At 36.7% G+C, this 21,810-nt stretch overlaps 1 protein-coding gene and 1 pseudogene across 1 annotated transcript in view; both read left to right on the top strand.

Annotated features, from left to right (window-relative positions):
• Positions 1–20,250, top strand: part of PPP3R1 (protein phosphatase 3 regulatory subunit B, alpha) — a 65,949-nt gene extending 45,699 nt beyond the window's left edge. The window contains exons 3-6 of the mRNA XM_019635679.1: positions 8,937–9,113; positions 10,187–10,246; positions 12,942–13,126; positions 18,118–20,250. Of these exons, the coding sequence (XP_019491224.1) occupies positions 8,937–9,113; positions 10,187–10,246; positions 12,942–13,126; positions 18,118–18,165 (470 nt within the window). The 3' untranslated portion in view covers positions 18,166–20,250. The remainder of the gene's footprint in view (positions 1–8,936; positions 9,114–10,186; positions 10,247–12,941; positions 13,127–18,117) is intronic.
• Positions 10,255–12,541, top strand: LOC109379235 (transmembrane protein 106C pseudogene; annotated as a pseudogene).
• Positions 20,251–21,810: the final 1,560 nt, after the last annotated feature.

The following is a 21,810-nucleotide window of genomic DNA, read 5'->3' as shown; positions in this document are numbered from 1 at the left end:
TCAAGATCATTAATCCTCAGAGAAATGCTGATTAAAACTGTAACCACATACTGCTACTACCCACTAGAATAGCTAAACTTAAAAAGACTGATAATATCACGGATTGACAAGGATGTGGAGCTCCTGGAATTCTCATTTTGCTGATGGGAGTGTAAAATGGTACACCATTTTGGAAAACTTTGTTTCTGAAAGTTAAGCATATGCTTACCTTATGATCCAGCAATTCCTTGAAAACTTTCGTTTACCAAAAGACTTAATGAATATTCTAAGCAGTTTTATTCCCAGTTGTCCCAAACAGGAAACAGCAAGAATGTCTATTAAATGGATATATAAACAAATATGGTGTATCCGTACAGTGGACTATATGACTCTACAATAAAAAGGAACAAACTACTGAAATGAAACAAATTGGATTAAGGTTTAAAAAAATTTGATGAGAAAAAAAAGATAGTACATACTGCATGATCTCATTTATATGAAATTCTAGACACAATTTAGTTAAAGCAGAACAGTGATTGCCTAGGGTCAGTGCGGATCGAGGTGGGTGATTGGCTGCAGAGATCCCACGGGGACATTTTGAGCTAATGAAAATGTGCTTTTATCTTGGTAGTGATGCGTATATAGGTGTACACATTTGTCAACGTATAGAACTATGTAATGCATTTTTGGAATGTTATTTCTCATGGTTGCATTAAAATTTCTTTTTTGTGTCTTGATTACAACTTGATAATTATTTTGTTGGTGCTGATGTCTAGCTTTTGCATACTTGACAAATACTTAATTTTTAAAGTATATAAGAATTATAATCTAAAAGCACTAAAAGTGCGTGTTTACTCTTGCATTAAAAAATTACAATATACCCCTGAAATCTAGAACTTTGTAAGTGGATGAAAGATTTTCATTTGTAAAAAAACAGCGCAAATGTGTGTGACTTTGTCCATATTTCATAAAACACTTTTTCGATTCTTATAATGTTGGTAGGGTGCTTTCTTTGTTTTGTTATACTGTCAGACTATTCTGTGCAGAATATTAAACTGCTAGTCTATACACAGGGTCATTATAAAATTTGGGGTTTCTTGGGCGCTGTTTATGATTTTATTTGTGACTGTCTCTCCTGCGCCCCCTGGTGGATTTTATTTCTTATTTGGGATAACATGAAAATTCAGTCATTACTTTTGTAAGACAAATTTTACAAAAGATTTTAAAACTTTTAATCTGTAGGTCAAAAAGCTACCCAGTAGCTTCTGTTGACAACACTGTAAAGCTTTATGCTTGTGTTAGTCGTTATAAGAGTTACTTATTAGTACATGTTTCCCCATAGGTAATTTTGTCATGTCTGATGGCTCTTTCCAGAATACCTCTAAGGTACAAATTTTGAGATCCCTTATTAGAGTAATCTTTCCTAATAGTTTTCATTTTAAAGTGTAGTTCTAAATATCCTGCCGTACAAAAGAGATTGGGGAATCGCTTTTTAGAAATATTATGTATACTCAGAAATATTATGTAGATCTAGAAATATTACATATACTGGAACATTTTTATGGTGCCAGGAATTAATGAAGTGTTCAAAATGGGGATTGTCGAAAGGTCACACAAGGAGCCAACCTGAGGTAGTACGTAAAGACCACAGCTGGAACAATTTGACTTAACAGATCATATTAATTGGATTTTAACCCATAGAATAAAATGTCCATGAATCCATGCTGATATGAATAATTGAATAAAGAAATAAATTGGGAGAAAGGACAGTTTTGGTTTTTTGTTTAAAACAGGAGCATTCCATTAATGTAAAAGGAAAGAGGGAAAAAAAGTCATTGTTAGGTGAGTACTACAGTAATAAAATCTTGCAGATAAGACCCACCAGTGATGCTAAATTACGGCAGAGTTTTAGGAGAGTGGGATATTTGCATAGTCTCAAAGTATTGCCTCCTCCCCAAGTTATTTTTTAATACAAAGAGAAAGATTGTAGATTTATAGTGGAGAAATCTGGCAGACACTACCTTGGCCAACTGATGAAAGTTAAACATCACTAGTAAAAAGACATGTTGACATCAGGAATTCCTTGATATGATGCACAGAAAAGGACACATCACCATTTCTATAGTATTCTTGCCCCAAATGCCCAAATTCATTCTAATCATGAGAAAACATCAACAAGCTCAAACAGAGGGACATTTTAAAAAATACTGGATCAAGTTTCAAGGTCATGAAAGACATGGGAAGAATTAGGCGCTGTCACAAATTGGAGAAAACTAAGGAAAAATTACAAAAAAGTGACAAAAATATTCCTCAAATATCCCTCACTCAACTTACTTTAATGTTAACACCTCACAGAATCATAGTGCAGTTATTAATATCAAGAAAATAACATTAATACTATTAAATTGCATATTTTAGTGAAAAAGTAGTGACATTTGAAATTTTTTTTTATTGGGAAATTAGGGGATGGGAACAGCGCTGGGGAATTGGGGGAAGGGGAACAGACAAGTTGCTGTCTCTTCGCTCTTCAGTCTAGTTGTGGAGGACGCTGCCCCACTGGCCTAAAAATATGGAACGCTTCACGAATTTGCGTGTCATCCTTACGCAGGGGCCATGCTAATCTTCTCTGTATCGTTCCAATTTTAGTATATGTGCTGCTGTGAAGCGAGCACAAGTTTTTTGTTTTTTCCTTTCCAGGATTCTAAACAGGATCAATCATTACATTTATTTGTTTCTTTCAAAATTTTATTGCTAGGAGGGTTTGAAAAGACTTGCTTTATTTTGTTTTTGTTGTTTAATCATTAATAGACTAATAGGTAGTAAATTGTAAAGTGCCTATTAAAAGAATTTCCTGAATGAGCAATAGTCTTGTTACTGTTTACTACTACACAATTACTGGGAATTGGCTAAAATTTAAGGAAAGTTTATTTTTCTACCATTCTGCTTATTTATTTTCCTTTTGATTCTGAGAAACTTCACGGTAACCTGAAAGAGCTTATATTTCAAGTTGTTTTTACTTTTAACCCAAACAATGGAGTAGCGTCTTGGTGTAAATATAGTAATAACAATGTTTTAAGAGCCAGAAGCTAGATGTCTTCTCTATTTTGGAATCTCTCATTCATTTTTCTAAATGAGAAAAATACATATAATAAAGGGAGATGGCTACGTTTCTTCATCTAAGAGGATGAATATTCAGCTTTCTATCTCTATTAATAGTATATTGCTCTCTAGTATTAATATGCGTCTGTCCAGTTGAGAATATTTATTAAAATTTACTGTAGCAACATGAGCTCTCTAAAAGCACTTTCTTAATTATTTTATGTGGTTATATTAATAAAATTCTTGAAATTATGTGTTAAAATGATTAACCATCTAGATGTTACACTTATCCCTGAATATACTCAGGGTGGGTAAGTTCTCAACAGTTTAATTTGGCGTTTTCTTTATAAGTAATTCATCAATTCCTTATTAATAACTTTATTTTTCATAAACTCAGACTAAAAGATCTGAGTTTTTAATCCTTTGCTTAAATTTTATACAATATATGATTTGATGAGATTCATTAATACTTTATATAATTTAAATTGAATATGTAGGTATTTTCAACAATAAAAAAGATAGTCCTTCCAAAGGTATCCTTACAAAAAGTAGAAAAATCACATGAGTTTCAACTTGGCAAAATATATGAAAAAGTATGAGTCACAAGATGAGTCAAGTGGGTGTGGTTTTTTTTCTTTTCTTTTTTTTCTTTTTTAACTTGCCCATCTGTTTTAAGGACGTATGATCCCAAGCAGTAGGAAAAATTTTTGATGACAGTTGGTGCCAAAAGTTGGAATTTGTTAATATTTAACTTGTACTCAGTGAAGATCTGAAACATTTAATGGTGCAGCCAAGATGTGTTTGATCTGTAATATTTCAGAGATCTGTGCCTAATTTGTAGGAGATTGGAAAATGCTGGTATTTCCAGAATTGAGACCTGTTTCATACTTTAGGGTATGTTTAATCCTTGAACACATCTAGGCAAGTGGAAGTGCTGGATAACGGCTTCTCTGGTGACAGTAACAGCCAAATAAGTTACTTTGTTCCATCCCTAAAAGAAATATTTTTACCATTTGTTTTTGAAAACTAGCTTTCTTAGAAATTGGCTTTAAAATATATCCATGGCATTGCCTTTCAAGCTAGCCATTTTAAAATATAATTATTTAGGTACAGAATTCCTCCAGTGCTCAACTAGCCTCAACTGGATAATAAGTGAGTAATCTAGTCTGTGTCTTACTCATCATTGTAATCCAAGCAGGAAGGAAGGGACTGAAAGGGGAAATAAATGGGTGGTTGGAGAATATAGATACTACCATCTTTCAAACTACACTGACTGCTTTAAAGAAGCTCAAAGTGAGTTTTGGCTGAATGGGGCATGAGAGGAGGAGGATGATGAGTAGAAGATTAGAAGAAGTCTGTTTCCTCCAAGTCATACTTTTGTAAAAAGCCAGTTAAAGTGTGATCACTGGCACATAGCTTTGTCTTTGAGGAAGGTTTAATTACTCATCTAGAACAGGTATCAACTAGTTGATAGTATTTCATAAGATGTTTAAAGCAAAAGAAAGTGACTGGATTTTAAATGTTACTTTAAGGGCTTTTGCCAGAGAGTGAGTTAATTTTACTCATAACCACAGGATATACAGTTAATGCTCCCCCACCCTTTTAATCAGAAAAATTGATAGGGCTTTCATAAATGGAGAGTTCAGGGAAGGACATTCCAGCAGAGGGCTTATAAGGAAATGGTGGCATGAAATTTATGCTGTTGAAGAATTGTGCCAAGAGCATTGTAGCTGAAGTAAAAATAATGGGGGAAGAGAAACACAGAAATTTAAATTAAGGCTAAATATTCATGTCAAGGGCTCTAGACTTTTTATCCTGTTTGCATTAGGAAGCCATTAGAAATTTTTAAACAAAAGAGCTAGCAATTTGACAATATATGCCTTTTAGAAAGATTACTATTGACAGTGTAAAGAAGGATGGATTGAACCAAGTATATTTGACGATTTATGATTCATCTTTATTATGCTTGATATTCTTAATATCCCTTATTCATCAAGACTGTGGGATGCTGTCTTCTGGATTAGTGGAGGTTTCCAGGTAATTGAAACATAATCCTTCCAGCATCTCAGTTTCAGTTTCATGATGTAACTTTCTAAACTGTTTATTCATGTCCCCGCCTCAATAAATGGACTCTTAACAGTTTCCATAAATATTATGGCTCTCTATCTCTGCCTTCCCTCTTTTCCATTAGTAATATACTCTAGAGCTATTGTTAAATGAAATGACCCTTTTTCGGTCCATGTACTGTTTGTAGAGACGTTTTTCCTTTTCCACTTGTCGTACCTACTTTAGTCATCTATTATGTTCAATTTCCTCATCACCTTTTGTGATCAGTTGTTGTAAACTAAGACAAAACTAAAGATTGCTAGAAGAAAATAATCCTTGGTATGTACGTAAAATTAGGCAAGCATGAAGAGAGGGTAGCTTTCAGCAAAATCCGTGAACTTTGAGAAACTTCTGCAAGGTTTGCCAATTGGTGTTTGGTTATATAAGTAGAGTTTTACTGTAAATACTTGGTGGCATTTTGATCAATATGCTTTTTAAATCTGAAACACTTAGGATTAATACTCATTTAAAACATTTATTGAGCACTTGTTATATGCAATATACAGAACACCAAAGAAAAAGTCATGCACTCTGCCCTGAGGAGGGGGAGACATGTAAATAAGTGAAAAGCATTTGTGGGACATAATTTATTGTTTGTTCCCTCCAAGAATAAGAATATCTAATTTCATTATGGAAAATTGGAAAATAAGGTTGATTTGAACAGTCTGCTTTTATCATCTTCATTAAAGAAGGAATACTTTTTAATAGGAGGGTACAGTGCTCTAAGAAATTGATGTGTTCATGAAGTGTATATTTGAAGTTTTGATTGGATTATTACAAATATATGTGTGTTTTGCTATTTGAAGCATTGTTTATATGAATCATTAAATTAATATAAAGGCATTTCTGCTATAAACAATATATGTGTTTCTGAAAAACCTCACGTGCTGCAAAATCATGTCTGGGAAAAATATGGGTATGGTAGACCACTACTTATACAGCTTTGTAACAGAGTACTAACAAAAACCAATTTGATCTTTAAAAAGCTGGCACACATTCTTTGTGGCATTTGTATCAAGCACCCTAGCTGTTTACTTGTGAGCCTTAAGCTGGAGCTTGTGCTTCCTATTTTGAGGTACAGGTTCTTGAGGGCATCTTCTCAGCAGAAACTAATTTTGTAAAAATTAAATAATGAGCCAGGGTATAGTCATCTTTGTTAATTGCTTCTTTTTGGGGTAGTGGGAGCATGTGGAGGGGAGAGGTGGTAGACAACAGAAATTGTCTTCACAGCTTATTCATTTGCGCCCTTAGTTTTCACCAGATAACAATGCTGAAAAGCCTCGGGGTTCTTGAAGCCACTAAACTGGATGTTATTTTTTCTAATGGGAGGTATTTGTTGTTTTCACGTTTTCTTAAGATTTTCATATTTTATTAAGACTTTCTCTTTAATTGGAGCAAACTTGCCCCCAAAAAAATCCCTGTGAACCAGTGACATTTCTGTGCTCTACTGACATCACTCCCTTATCAATTGCATATGAACTGATTCATGTTAGAACAGCATCTTGCAGTTGTACATTCTGTACTTTATTTAATATTTTTTTTAATTGAGCCATCCTGCCACCTGTTGGCAGCTCAGCGGCTGCTCAGCTCGTGCCGGGACTCAAACCGCTGTTGCTCAGAGCTCAAACTCTTGAGCGAGCTCTTAACCAACTGAGCCTCTCCGCCGGCCCTAATTCTGTACTTTAATAGAACAGATAATTAATAGTTCTTACTCCATTTTAACACAGTATGTTTAGTTTTTTAAAATACACACTTTACCTTTTAAGTTCTTATAATGAGGATGTCATATATTTGAACTTTTAAAACAGTTTTTACAATCTCGGTCTCTAATACCGTGGACCATAATACAAATGAGGTCGGACAATTAAGTTGGCGAACTCATCCTAGAAAAAGTGCTCCATACCTCATTGCTGAATATCACTATGGTCACCTTCAAAGTACTCGCCTTGGGAAGCTATGCACCGACACCAGCGGCTAGTTCCCCCTTCAAAGCAGTTTTGGAACTCTTTTCTGGAATGGCCATCAGAGCTGTCATCGTATTACTCTTGATGTCCTGAATGTCATCAAAATGTCTTCCTTTCAATATTTCCTTTAACTTTGGGTAAAGAAAGAAGTCACTGGGGGCCAGATCAGGTGAGTAGGGAGGGCGTTCCAGTACAGTTGTTTGTTTACTGGCTAAAAACTCCCTCACAGACATTGCCATGTGAGCTGGTGCATTGTTGTGATGCAAGAGCCATGAATTGTTGGCGAAAAGTTCAGGTCGTCTAACTTTTTCACACAGCCTTTTCAGCACTTCCAAATAGTAAAGTTGGCTGTTTGTCCAGTTGGTACAAATTCCTAATGAATAATTCCTCTGATATCAAAAAAGGTTAGCCACATTGTTGCAACGAGTTCTTGAACTTAATTGTCAGACTTCCTTCGTATATACATAATACATGAGCGTAATACTCATGGGCAATATAACATTTGATTTGTTAATTTTCCATTGAAAAGTTCGTGATTGTATTTAACTTTTATATATTTGTTTATTTCTGTTAAGCCATGATCAAAATTATATGAATTAGTCTGATTTTTAAAGAAATGAAAACAATAATGTAATTTAGAAGAAAATGAAGAAACCTTTTTAAGAATGCATATAAGAGACCTGCTACTGAATTTTTAGAGTAGTTACAAACTAATGCAAACCTTTTTTTTTTTTTTTAAAGATTTTTATTGGGGAATTGGGGGAAGGGGAACAGACAAGTTGCTGTCGTTTTGTTCTTCAGTCTAGTTGTGGAGGACGTTGCCCCATGGCCCAAGTTGGCACCATCATTGCGCTCTTCCCGGGCGAGGCAGATCAGTTGCTGGCTTCTGGACGGCTGCTCACTGCGGCTGCCGGCCGCTCCCGCTGGCTGCTGGCTACACATGGTAGCCCATGGCAACCCACTGCCACAGGGGCTGCAGCCTACGCTGTCTCCGGTGACTCATGGCAGTCCAGCTCCAGGTTGAGCTGTTGTTCAGCATCTTAGCTGTAGAGGGCAGTGTCACTGGCCCTCATATGTGGGATCCAAACCGGGGCCCTCTGGCGTCCCAAGCCAGCTCTTAACCATCGCGCCACTCGGCCGGCCCTAATGCAAGCCTTTTAAAGTTGTTTATTTTTCTCCTTTAGAGCATTGAAAAGTGAATTTTGTTAGCTGTGAGGGCATTGTGTGTGTGTGTGTGTGTGTGTGTTAAAAGAAGCCAACGCTGTGTTTTACTTGCTCATACTTGGAAAGAATATCTTTGGAAGCATATTTAAGAAACTGGCAACATTGCCTCCAAAGAGGGAAATTGGATATCTACAGGGTGGGATGGGAGGGAGGCTTTGAATTTTAGAACCATGTTCAAACTTTGAACCATGAACTATTAGGAATAAAGTAAATTCAAATTTAAAAGGATAAGTGAAAATCAAGGTGCTTTGGTGCATGCAGAACAGAGATTGATTTAGCCTGTCTATTAGAAACCACCTGACTTCCATGATCAGCTTACCATCGTCAATCCCATTGTAATATCTTGGTGTGCTCAGCATATAGTTGGTTATGTTATGGCAGGTGCAGACAAACAAAAGGGTAACCAAATACAAATATTTATGATGTACTTTCTCTGTTATAAGGAATTAATCAACAGTATATAAAAATTAAATTGGAAATTAAACTTGGTTAACTGCTGGATTTTTCTCTAATTTTCATAAGGTCATTTTGTAAATCTTGCTGCATCTTTTTGTTTGCTTTTAGTTGATGCTGATGAAATCAAAAGGCTAGGGAAGAGATTTAAGAAGCTTGATTTGGACAATTCTGGTTCTTTGAGTGTGGAAGAGTTCATGTCTCTGCCGGAGTTACAACAGAATCCTTTAGTACAGCGAGTAATAGATATATTCGACACAGATGGGAATGGAGAAGTAGACTTTAAAGGTAAGAAAGTCATTTTTTTAACATCACAAGTTAGTTAGTATGAATAGTCTTGACAGCTATATGTACAAAAATGTTTGAAAAATTTATTTCTCTTAACTGTCTTTTTATTATTGGTGATCTTACAATAGTAGATTATGTTAAAAATCTCAAAATCTGTGGTATATGGCCTTAATGAACCAGTATCTTTTACTTTTTGGTTCATAAATGATCAGATTGTCCTTATAAGGTAATGTTTAGAAAATGAGACTTAGTATTTCCTTTGTTTTTAGAAAATTAGTCTTACTTTAGGGAAACTTACAACATTAGCTGCATTTTTAAAAACTTTTTTTTGTTTAAAGAATGAGATACTAAGTCAGCAATAAAACATAAACAATAAGGATATGAGCATTATCATAGAAAGGATTAATTTATTTTAGTTAATCTATTTTAGATTTGTTAGATTTTAGATTTTACAAAGACTATGATACATAATTTTATACTTGATTCTATACTTGAAAGTAAATAAACATTTCATTTCACTGGGGAATCATCAACAGATTTGTTATTTTAGTTTCAGGAAATGAATTATAAATGAAGGGATCTAAAACTGATTTTGATTTAATGTTTAGAAGCCAGTGAAGAAAAATGATTATTTTCATGAAACTTCCAACAGTTTATTTAAATGAGCCTGAATTTTGGGACCAGAAATCCAAAATTATTTTTGTTTTGGCAAAACCATGTATAATCCTTTCTTAAAGCCCCTTTTTATCATCATATTCCAAGAAGAAAGAGTGAAATAGCTTGAAGAATATGTTTTTGAGTATTATGCTCTGTGGTACTTCATATATTTGTTCAAATTGATTTGACATTAGGGAACTCCAAGTTCAAATTTAAAACATACATAGAACCTTATTTGTTGAAGTTTCGCATTCGACATTTTCAGTTTTAAGCACTGCTATGTAATAGTTTCTTTTGCAGCAAGAATATAAAATTTTGTGGGTCTCTAAGTTTTTGTGTGTATATTGGGTATATATTGTTTACCTGTATAAAAAATTGGAACTTCTGATTTGTAAACATTTTCTGTTCTTATTCAGAATTCATTGAGGGCGTCTCTCAGTTCAGTGTCAAAGGCGATAAGGAGCAGAAGTTGAGGTGTAAGTATTTTTCTTCACTGAGTTTGTCTTCTCTCTTATACACACCAGCTAGTACTTCATACTGCATTATAATATCCTTTTAAAAATATTCTCTTATAGAAGATGTCTTTTATTCTAGATCCTTAGTGGACATAATAAAATATTACATTCTGAAGGCAATCCTTTTAGGACATTTGCATCTAATATTTTCTAACAGTGTATCATTCCTTTTTAGTTGAATAGAAGGAAAACAGAATTTTCTTGCACTGAAAACAACCATATAAACTACAAGACTTGATAAGAGACATTTTAATGAAAGTAGGAAGAAATGTTCTAATGCTTGGGTTAACTTAGTTTACACATTGTTTTCGGAGATATTTAGCCAGAAGTGTACTGTTTTGGTTTATGTAGGCAGCCTTTTAAAATTATTCAACTCTTGGCCATTGGGCGCATGCACACCGAGTGCGGGCTGGACCCAAGAGGCAGGACACAACAAAGGGGGCACGTCCTGGCCATGGAGTCCCAGCATTCCACCTCTGCTTGTTCCCCTTCCTACAAGGGAAAAAGTGATTCCAGGGAGGATTAACGGGGTGAATAGGAGTAGGAAGAAACCATTGCCCAATTCCATATATGAAGTTTACCAGGCTGGACAGCATCACTTGTCTCCTGTGCAAAGGGATAGGCTACGGGCCAACAGGGTGGTGGCTTTGCTCCCACACAGTGATCACACCCTCAGAGAACTAAACAGTATGTCCTCCTGCCTGTCCCGCTCTGTCTCCTGACATCTGGTTTGGTGGCTTTCTTCCTGTTTCCACATTCAGTCCCTGTAGATGATGACCGCATCAGAGTGGTGAAAGCCACCTTTCTTAAGCAGGACTTCCTTGTAATCCTGGCTGTCAAGGCCACCCTGAGAATCGGGAACTCCAGCTTCTACTCCGGCAGTGACTAGCCTGTCCAGACAGGTTCAATACATGAACTCAGTGGTTGGGTCATAGGTGACAGCTAACATCTCCCTCATTTCACCTCGGAGTGAGCAGCTGGTGACGTGTACGGTGCAGGCTGAGATGGGAGGACCGTTTTTCTGTGTGTACTTCTGTACATTACCTGATAATCCAGGTGCACAACATAGTGATCTTTGTGAGAACTTCAGGGAAGCTGTCATACGTTGGCCACATGACCCCAGAGCTCCTTGGAGACACATCACTGTGGATTGTGCCCGAAAATCCACAAGTGTTTAGAAACTGCTCTTGGTTCTTCCATGGCAGCACCTGTCAGAAGAGACACAACATCTGTTCCCAGGGCCTGAGTTCCATATCTACCCCAGGTGGGAGAAATAGAGGAGAAACCGGTTCTCTTAATCTCCAGCAAACATCGTCCCTGCCACTTGGAAGGAAAACTCCCCTCTGTAGTACCATTTATATTTCTCTAGACCAGCAGCATGACTGCCCAGTGCCCAGCCGATGTCCAGCAAATAGTAGGCGCTCAAAGAAGGTTTGAAGAATTTAATTCAGATCTTTTCAGCGGTGCTTGGAGCATTATAAATTGAAAGCATACCGTGGTACTGGGTTATAAAACCATAGAGTGACATGGAGATAAGACTGTTAGTGCAGCTGCACAACTGTTATCAGGGCTTCATCTGCATAGAAGAGGCAGCAGGGAGGGAACATTTCTGATACATAAAAGAAGAAAGCACAGACCATTCAATATGTGAAATTTTTTCATCTATTTCCAAATGCCTACAAACTTGAAAAAAAAGCAAAATTTCTTTCCTGTAGAAAGTTACAGTTGTTTTTACCAAGATCTATGTGGCATTTGATTTACCCTTCATCCATTGGCTGGATCATAAATTGGGTATTTGGTAGAATAGTTGAATAATAAACCTTGCTTTTGATTGATTGATTGATTCATTCATTCATTCATAACATATATAAAATTATTCAACTCTTAACAGAGAGACATGTTATTCAGTAACAGTTCTCTGAGGCACAGGATATATGCAAATATCCTTTGCAAATGAACTCTATATAAATGAGAATAATAGTAATAGCACTTGCTATCTTTTGTTGAGCTTTTACCATGTATTAGATAATGTTCTAAGCAATTAACATGTATTATCTCATTCAGTAGTCTAAAGAACCTGAGAGGTAGGAACTGTTATTAGCCTCAGTAAACGTGCAGAAATTAAAAGCTTAGCAAGGTGAAATAACTTACTCTAGGCCCAACCACTCTTGACTCCATAGCCCATACTCTTAAACCAACTACCGTGTTTCCCCGAAAATAAGACCAGGTCTTATATTAATTTTTGCTCCAAAGAACACATTTTATTCATTTATTCATGTACAGAAATCTACATTTATTCAAATTTAGTTGTGTGTGGCTGATGATCTTAACTGGGCTTATTTTGGGGTAGGGCTTATATTACGAGCACCCTGAAAATCATGCTAGGGCTTATTTTCTGGTTAGGTCTTATTTTCGGGGAAACAAGGTATGTTAAACTGCACCTAAGGTGCTATATATATATATATATATATATATATATATATATATATATATATATGTATGTGTGTGTGTGTGTGTGTGTGTGTGTGTGAAAAGGAGCCATCCGCATAGTTTACAATTCTGAATATTTGACAACTTACTGTTTTCTTTATCATTGACATCATTCATTTGTGATTCCCTTATACTTGCCATTGATCTTTCCTTACTCTTTTTTTAGTTGCTTTCCGTATCTACGACATGGATAAAGATGGCTATATTTCCAATGGGGAACTCTTCCAGGTGCTGAAGATGATGGTGGGGAACAATCTGAAAGATACACAGTTACAGCAAATTGTAGACAAAACCATAATAAATGCAGATAAGGATGGAGATGGAAGAATATCCTTCGAAGAATTCTGTGCCGTAAGTACAAAAGAGCTGGTTCTTTATTAGTTATATTATAAAAGTCACTTGATAGAGTATTATTTATAGTTGTTTTGCTTTAGAAATTTATATATTTGATTTTGCCTAATAGCCCCATTCAGAGTTTTGTAAATTTTTTGTTGTAATTATTAATAAATCACAGTGATGATTCTCAAGAATTAATATCCTCAGTGATTGGTAAAATGCCACAAGAATTGTACTAGTAACTTTTTTCTTATTGTTGGTAGTCACGCAAGTTACAACTAGATTATATTCTTAAGGTTCATTTAAAAATAAACATGCTTGAGAGTATTTTTGTGGGAAATTGGTGTTCATGAGCTTCAGCTAGGAATCCAGAAGCTTGGCTTGATGAGGACAGAAATGGAGCCCCCGTCCATTTTAAACTCACCAGCTGCACAATGTAAATGGTGGTTTCCGCCCCCGTGCTTCTCCATACTGTTGGTAGGTAGTTCTGTACTGGCGCAAGAGCTCTGCTGGGGTGGGGACTACAGTTGTAGGGAGAAATAGAAAATAACTCTTGGTGGGAACTGAGGCAATGGCTTAGCTATTAGTTTACTGCCTTTCTTCGGTAGATCCAGGCATTTGCCACCACTCGTTACTTCCAAATAGGAACACAATCACCCAGCTTCTTTACTTTGGCCCTTAAGGCAAAGATGTTAGCCTTTTGATGTGTTATAAAGAGTTTTAACTGTAAGCTAGAAATAATGGAGAATCCAGAGAAGAGGCAAAGATAGCAAAGGAAAAGTCTGGAAGTTTTTCAGTTAGGACACTTATCTGTAGGAAGATTTCCCTCCTTTTCAGTTTTTATTTAGACCGCACAAGGGAAAACAAATGACTTTGGTTGTGTGTTACTTAAGGACTGAAGGAGCTACTTTAGCTTTACATTGTTCACATTATCCTTGAAGTATCTTCCTTCATCTCAAGGGGATACTGTCTTCGCATTTTGTTTCAAAAAGCAGCATGGTGCTCTAGTTTAAAGAGCACAGTCCTTTTGGAACAGAGTTGGGCTGGAGACTTGAGACTTTGGACTGTTGCCAGGCGGTACTGTACAGGTGCTTGTTATCCCTTCCTTTCTCCTGCACCGTTACTGCCAGCCATCGCTGCAGGCCTCCCGTGGACTAGCCTCCCACTGGGTAGGACATGAGGCCAGGCTGGCAGTGGCATCATAGACAGCAGCCAGTTTTCAGAAGAAGGAAAGAAAAGAAATCCCAGACTTTCAGGGAACAAAATAAGAGTGGAAACCTCTTGGCTGGAGTGATATGGAAGGGATGCATATAAATGAGGACGACTTGCATTTAGTAAATGTAAAATGTAGTCTAAAATTACATATAAATCACCTGTAGTGGAAGGGTATTAAAATACATCTTTAGTAATAGAAATGATGCTATTTACACTGAAGATATAAGCTAAATTTTGAGTTCATTGACCAATATTTTTGATAAGTTGCTTTTATTTGTATTTTTTAGGGGCACAATCCAAGAATGGAGAAAAAAATGTGTTTTACGCCAACCTTTCTGAATGTTGGTCAAGCCCATAATTTAGGCTTCATTGAGTTTTTTTAAATTCTGACTTCCCAAGCTATAACAGTGAAAGAGTTGGGAAAAGCTATTTTATTTATTTATTTATTTATTTATTTATTTATTTATTTATTTATTTATTTATTTATTTATTTATTTATTTATATTAGCTGAGCCATCCTGCCACCTGTTGGCAGCTCAGCGGCAGCTCAGCTCGGGCATCAAAGCGCTGTTGCTCAGAGCTCACACTCTTGAGCGAGCTCTTAACCAACTGAGCCACTCAGCTGGCCCTGGGAAAAGCTATTTTAAAAGATCATATACTATATATCTACTTTAAATTTTTCAGAATACTTAATATACAAATAAAATTTATAAATGATTAGTGACAAGAGTGAAGTTGGTGGATTGAAAACATACTTATATTTGCTTCCTCTCAAAACTCCAATGAAATTAAACACATTAAGAGGAAAAGGTTATGAACCCACAAGGACAAAGTGAACAGCAGAGAGGATAGCAACTAGATTTGGCAATTTTTAAGTCAGTAAACTGATGACTTGTCAGACAGGAGAAAAAATGAATCCTAAGCTGTCGGCTTGGAAAGCTAAGAAGCAACCTGGTTTACAATGCAGAAAGGCTCAGAAATTGGTGGCACAAGATAACTGAAACTTGGGGTGAAGATGAGGTTAAAAAGAGGAAAATTGCTTAAAGTCTGTTTAAGATGCAATTACAACACTAGATCTCCATTTTTACTTGGTTCAGACTCTCCTGCCCTTTAGTGGGAAATTGGAGAGGGTGAAATAGAGTTTAGGCTAGGAAACAGGAGGCATAGATGGGGGTGCGTGTGTGTTTTGGGGAATTAAATGAAGATAGACATATTTGCATTTTGACACTCCAGCCCTCTTCCTGACCAGATGAAACTCCCTGGCAACTAGACCTACTTTTATACCCTCCAGCGAAGAGATGGGAAAACTGATCTTCCCAAAGCAGTGGTCCCACCAGATCACTCCAAGTATAGCACAAAGTCAACAGCCCACCATGTCCATGGAGGTTCCAGAGCCCTTTCCACAAAAGCAGAGAGCCCACTTACCAGACATTAGAGGCAAACCTCTCATAAGGAATTTAAGATGAAGCCAAGCCCAGAAAAGAAGCTTGGAAAACATGTTTTGCAAGCCCAATTAAAGCTTTAAAAGTAAAACAAAAATTAGTCATCATTAATCTCAGGGATATAATATATTTAATCTTTGAAACAAAAACTGGATATTATATAAAAGAGCTCTTGGAAATTTATGTTTAGAGATCCATTATAGGAGATCTCACACACTGAATGCCAGAAAGAAAATGGAGAGAAGGAAATCATCAAAGTGAATCAAAGATAATGAGTCCAAAGTTATGAGTCTCCTGACTGAAAGGACTTACTTAAATACCCGACACAGTTTATAAAAATAATCTGTACCTAGGTACGTTTGTCATGAAATTTTAAAACAGTGGAGACAGAGATGGTTCTACAACTTCCAAAGAGCTGAGGTACTTGAGTGGGGGAGGAGTTCATTCAAAGACTCAAGAATCATACTGGCAGCGAATTTCTCAGTAGCAAAGTCGGAAACTAGAAGACACTGGAGCATTCATTGCCTTTACAATTCTTAGGGACAGTTATTTCCAAACTAGAATTCTCTACAAACTCAACTAAATGAAAGCATAAAGACATTTTCAGGTATGCAAGGCCTCCCTTTTTGGGAAACTACTGGAAGATGTGCGCCCACTGTAGTAAGGTTATAAATCAAAAAAGAAGATAATGTGGGATCCAGGAAGGAGAGGGTCCAACATGGGAGAGAGAAGGAAATTTCCCGGAAGAGCCTGAGGGGAGAGCCAGAGATGACAGGCCTGGAACAGGCTGGAACGCGCTGGGAGGGATTTACAGACAGTAAAATGGATAAAATTACACAATATATTTGAATGTATTTAGAACAAAAATTTGGGTTGAATTACTGATAAAATACATCTTTTCCTTCCACAGGAAAGATCAGATAAGTATTAACTAGCAAAACAAATGTGTAGGAAAGCTAAAGTAGTCATAGTATGTGACTCTGTTCTGCTGCAAATAGCATTTTATGTAGTCATAATTAAAATGCTGTGTTTCTAATCAAAATAAAGATAGAACTATTGGAAGGGTGGGGGTAGGAAGTATATGAAGTAGGAGGTAGATGCGACAGATGTGTGAGCAAGGGCTAAATCTTCATTTTCTGTGCTGGGAAGTCATTGGGTAATGCCTGTAGTTTTAAATCCAAGAAAAGGCAATGTGTAGGAATGTTATTTGAAAACTTGACGCTAATAATGAAAATCAGCTAAAAATTCTAAATGATTGCTTGCTTCCAGGTAAAAGGAAATAGTTTGCTGCCCTGCCCTCATTCTCTGTTTTCATAGCAGAAATTGTAGAACTATTGACTGTTTAAACTTTATTTTTCAAATAAATTTTAAGCAATAAGTTTGAATTTAAAAATAATACAGATGCACCTATACACAACATGGATTAATCTCACAAACATAATGTTGAGTGAAACAAGCCAGACACGAAAGAGATTTCATTCATAAAATGTATAAAAACAGACCAAAGTAATCCATGGTGTTAAAGTCATGATCGTGGCAGGGCGATGGCTGGTGTAGGAAGGAAGCCCGAAGAAAAGTCCTGGTGGTGTGGGGCTGCTTGCCTGGGTGTTTACTCTGACAGTTCATCACGCTGTGAACATTTATGACTGACGCACTTGCTTTATGTAGGTTATATTTATTATCCCCCAAATAATAATACAGGTAATTATACTTATAGATTACCAAATCAGTATTCACTGAGATGTCTACAACTCTACATGTATTTGATTCCATGAGAAAATAATGTACAGAAAATTTTATTAATTTGCAACTTTTTATAATATCTTCTAGAATAGACTGAGAGTGAAAAATTCATATTTGGTTTTCGAGGACAACTTTCATGGTAACATCTGGTTGTCATTTACTATGAAACTACCAAGGGTAGGGGTCGGCAAACGACAGAGTGGGCCAAATCTTGCCCATGGCCTGTTGTATGTCTTTGAACTAAGGACTTCTTTTTTATTTATTTTTTTGCATTTTTAAAGTATTAAAAAAGTGGAAAAAGAAAATATAAGAGAAATTATATATGGCCTACGAAGCCTAAAATATTTACTGTCTGGCCCTTTACGGAATAAGTTTGCCAACCTTTGTGCTGGCTCAGAAGAAAATGCCTGTTACCCTGGAAGAAAGAAGCCATGAAAATTCTAACTAGAGGCAGTGCAAGTAGGAGAAAAACAACAACAGCACAGCTTCCAAAAATGGTTAAAATAGTATGTTTTTAAATTGTACTTTTGAAAAGGTGTTTTAGACTAGTAGAAACAAAGGAGTTTCTTCAGCATGGCTGAGCTTGATTGTTCCCATCTGTTGCAGGTTGTAGGTGGCCTAGATATCCACAAAAAGATGGTGGTAGATGTGTGACTCTTTTTTAAAGAGTACCACCCAACACTTTTGCTTTCTTCTCCATCTCTGAAGATCTGCTCAAGACGTCCAGCAATGCTCTCTGTGTATTTAAATGGAAGTATTTTTCTCTGTGAAGCCACATTTTCCAACATGAGCCTCGTGAAGCCAACTAAGTGTTATTGAACTCTTACTCTCTCAATAACTCAGTGTAGCACTTGAAAGTCTGAAGGACAGCAACATGAAAAGAGCATATCAATGTGGTGAAGAAAGGGAAGGGGTTGGCTTTTTAATTTATTTTTCTTCATCTTTTATAACAAGAAAGTATCTATATATACATATGTAAATATTTATATATAGATATATGTAGCTTTCTATATGTGTAGTAGGTTGGCTTTAATTTAATATACTTGATTCAGAAACAAAATGATAGAGTACAAAAGTGCCAAGCAGAACATAAAACATCCTTACTTTTATTTCACACAGTTTTATACATAGGTAGAAGATTGTACAATTTGAGCCGGGTGTTAGGCCAGCTACTTTCCTTTTCCTGTGCTTTCTCCTTTGAGAGATTGACAAAGCATTTGTTAACGTCCTATTATTTACCTTAATGACATTTTTGTAACAAAGGAGTTTGTAACTTTATTTATACCAATAAATATATTCCCAGGGACTACGTCTCATTGCTGAGCAGCTTTTACTACATCTCGGCTTGAGGAGAAAGTTTAGTTCAGTGCTACTGCCAAGAGCTCGTTCTTGTGTTCACACAGTACCTGCACAAAGCTTATGGCTGCTTCATTCTGTTACTGCATAACTAGGAGCCATTACAGTTATTAAATGTCCCTGAGTAAATGTAAGTTTCAGTTGTGATTTTATACATAAAGGCCAGAAGCCATGTGAGGCAATCATAATTTATCTTAGATATTACATAGTGAAAAGTACCGGAAGTAATCGTCTAACTGCATAGGATAAACATTTGTTTTATTACATGGGTAAATAATTTGTCATTAAACCTATGTTTGAACCACAAATTTCCCTTCTGTGTTTCAAGAGACTTGCAGCTAATGTAAAAACCAGGTGATATTTCCGTGCATGCATATATCTAGACACCCACATATGTTTGTGACTTATATAGGAGAAATCCTACTCATCAGTATGCCACAGAGGAGCAAAATTTTATCCAAATTTATACCTCTTAAGTTTATTTACCACACGGCATAGAGAGTGCACGATGTTTTTCTTTCTTGATTTGCCCTTATTTCTAATGGGTGATAATAAATTTGTGTGATATAAAAGTAGTGTATCATGTTCCAACACTTACTATTGTCCCTTCCCTTTTCTGCAAAGGTACTGTTGGCTTGGAGAAAACATTCTGGTTAGTAGTCTTTCCCTGTATAGATTTCCAATAAAAACTGGTTTGATAGTCATGAGTGGAAAAAAGGGCAGGTAGAATCAAGGTGAATGGATCTTAAATTGGGCACCTGCCTGCCATCGCTGTTCCTTCAACTGAGTGCTGCACATCATGGGCTCTGTCTGTGAGAGAAAAATCTCGGTGCTTGGTGTCCTTGCATGACATGGAGTTTTGCATGTAGATCGATTTAAAATGTACCTCTTGTTTACATAATTTGCATAATTTTAAAAGATAATGTTGCCAAACTTTGGAAATGTTAATGTTCAAACTGAAAATCTCCACTACATGTAACTTTCTTCCTCTGGATCAGTACGTGGCTTATAATCGCAGCCAGTGGTTTGATCTGTTCCAGTGTCAACTGCCATGTGCTCTGCTTCAAGGGGGAACTAGTCTTTTGTGAATTTTTTGTACATAAGTATTTGTTACAAATATTTTAGCAAATGCTTTCTATTTCTCTTGCTTGTGCATATCTTGGCTGGCGTTACAGAAAAATAATGCAAACATTATTTCCTTACTGGGGAATGAGGGTTTTTTTCTTTTTCTTTCTTTTTTTTTAGTGTGTGTGGGTGGGTGGGGGAGGGGTGGTTTATGTTGAATGTTTAGTTTTTCTTCTGCATGAAACGTCATGTTGTGGGATCTTTAGAAAACTTCATACTGTATGAATAAGAAAATAAAATATTTGCAACTTGAATGTATTCAGTGGTCTTTGGTGGGCTTCCATAGCCATTAGATAGTGTCGACTGGCCAAAAATAACTCGCCAGAAAATCCACCAAAAGAATGGTTTATTCAGGAAAAGAAAAAAACAAAAGCACCGCAGCAGTGTGGGAACATACACTTCCAACAGGGGCTTCAACTGGCTGCCCACATGAAGAATAAGAGCCCAATTCCAAGATGGCTATTCTATTTATTAGCATCCCTCCCCGGGAAGTTACCACGAAGTTTAACAGGAAGTCAGGACTAGAGAGTTAACAAGGGGCCCAGCTCCACCAATAAATAGTCCGCCCAGCTCTATGGTTAAGCATCTTAAGATGCCAGTTCACTTTTATCAATAGTCTCTTTTTCATTCTTTTGGATTTTTAAAAAACTGATAAATTGATGTTTGATCTTTGACTATAAGCCATAAGTAAAAATAAATCTGCTTTATTACTGGGAAAAATATAAGTCATTATGACTTAAGAGTCCTATCTCATTTTTTTTCCTATGCACCGTTCTGCTTCCGGCCGTCTTGGCCTCCTTGTGGTCCCTGGAGCCCTCGCTGCCTTCTGTTATAGGCCTTTGCACTGTCTCCCCCACCACATACTCCACAGCTGACAGACACCTCTAGGTCTTCAGGTATGTCTTGGCTCAACAGGAACTCTGCTGGCCACCCTGTTTAAACATAGGAATACACCCGAGTGGGTCTCCTTTATCCCATCCCTATTTGCTTCTTCCCTAGCATTTAACCTCTTTGGACATAATTCACTTATGTATTTTGTCTTTCCCAGTTATTAAAATGAATGGAAACTCATCAAGGGCAGGGATTTGTCCTTTGTTCACTGGTAGCCTCAGTTGTCTAGAATTCTGTCTAGCCCTTACTGCAATTGTAATAAATTCTATTCAGTACTTTGTTACTCCTCATAAAAGATAAAATTTAGCATTATTTTTTAGACTTTCAGAAACTTTGTAGAGTTCCTACTACATGCCTACCCCTGTAATAATAAACCCTTGAGATACTTGTGACAGGTAAATGATCTACCTGGCCCAGATGAGTTACAAGCTGTTGGAGGTGTTCTATACCCATAACACCCATATTGTCAGGAATGCATTAGTTATAACTATGCACTGGATTCTTTGAGTCCTTAGACTACTAGGAGTATAGGATTAGTTAAGCCTAAACCAATATATGTGTTTAAGCCCTAGGTCTTCCTTTTTTTAACCTAGTTCTAATGGTCTTAACTGTAGAAGAGATGACTCAGCAGAGTGAAACGGCAACCCACAGAATATTTGTAAATCATTATAAAAGCAATTGCTATCCACAATATATGAAGAACTGTGGGCCGGCCGAGTAGCTCAGTTGGTTAAGAGTTTGCTTAAGAGCATGAGCTCTGAGCAACAGGGTCGCTGGTTTGATTCCCACATGGGCCAGTGAGCTTCGCCCGAGCTGAGCTGCTGCTGAGCTGCCAACAGGTGGCAGGATGGCTCAGCTGGTGAGAGTACATGCTCCTAATGACAAGATTGCCAGTTTGATCTTGTCACTGGGACTGAACTTGGCACC

The sequence above is a fragment of the Hipposideros armiger genome, unplaced genomic scaffold, assembly GCF_001890085.2.
Source record: "Hipposideros armiger isolate ML-2016 unplaced genomic scaffold, ASM189008v1 scaffold_2, whole genome shotgun sequence".
In the NCBI taxonomy this organism is placed as follows: Eukaryota; Metazoa; Chordata; class Mammalia; order Chiroptera; family Hipposideridae; genus Hipposideros; species Hipposideros armiger.
This window is presented reverse-complemented; position numbering and strand designations above follow the sequence as displayed.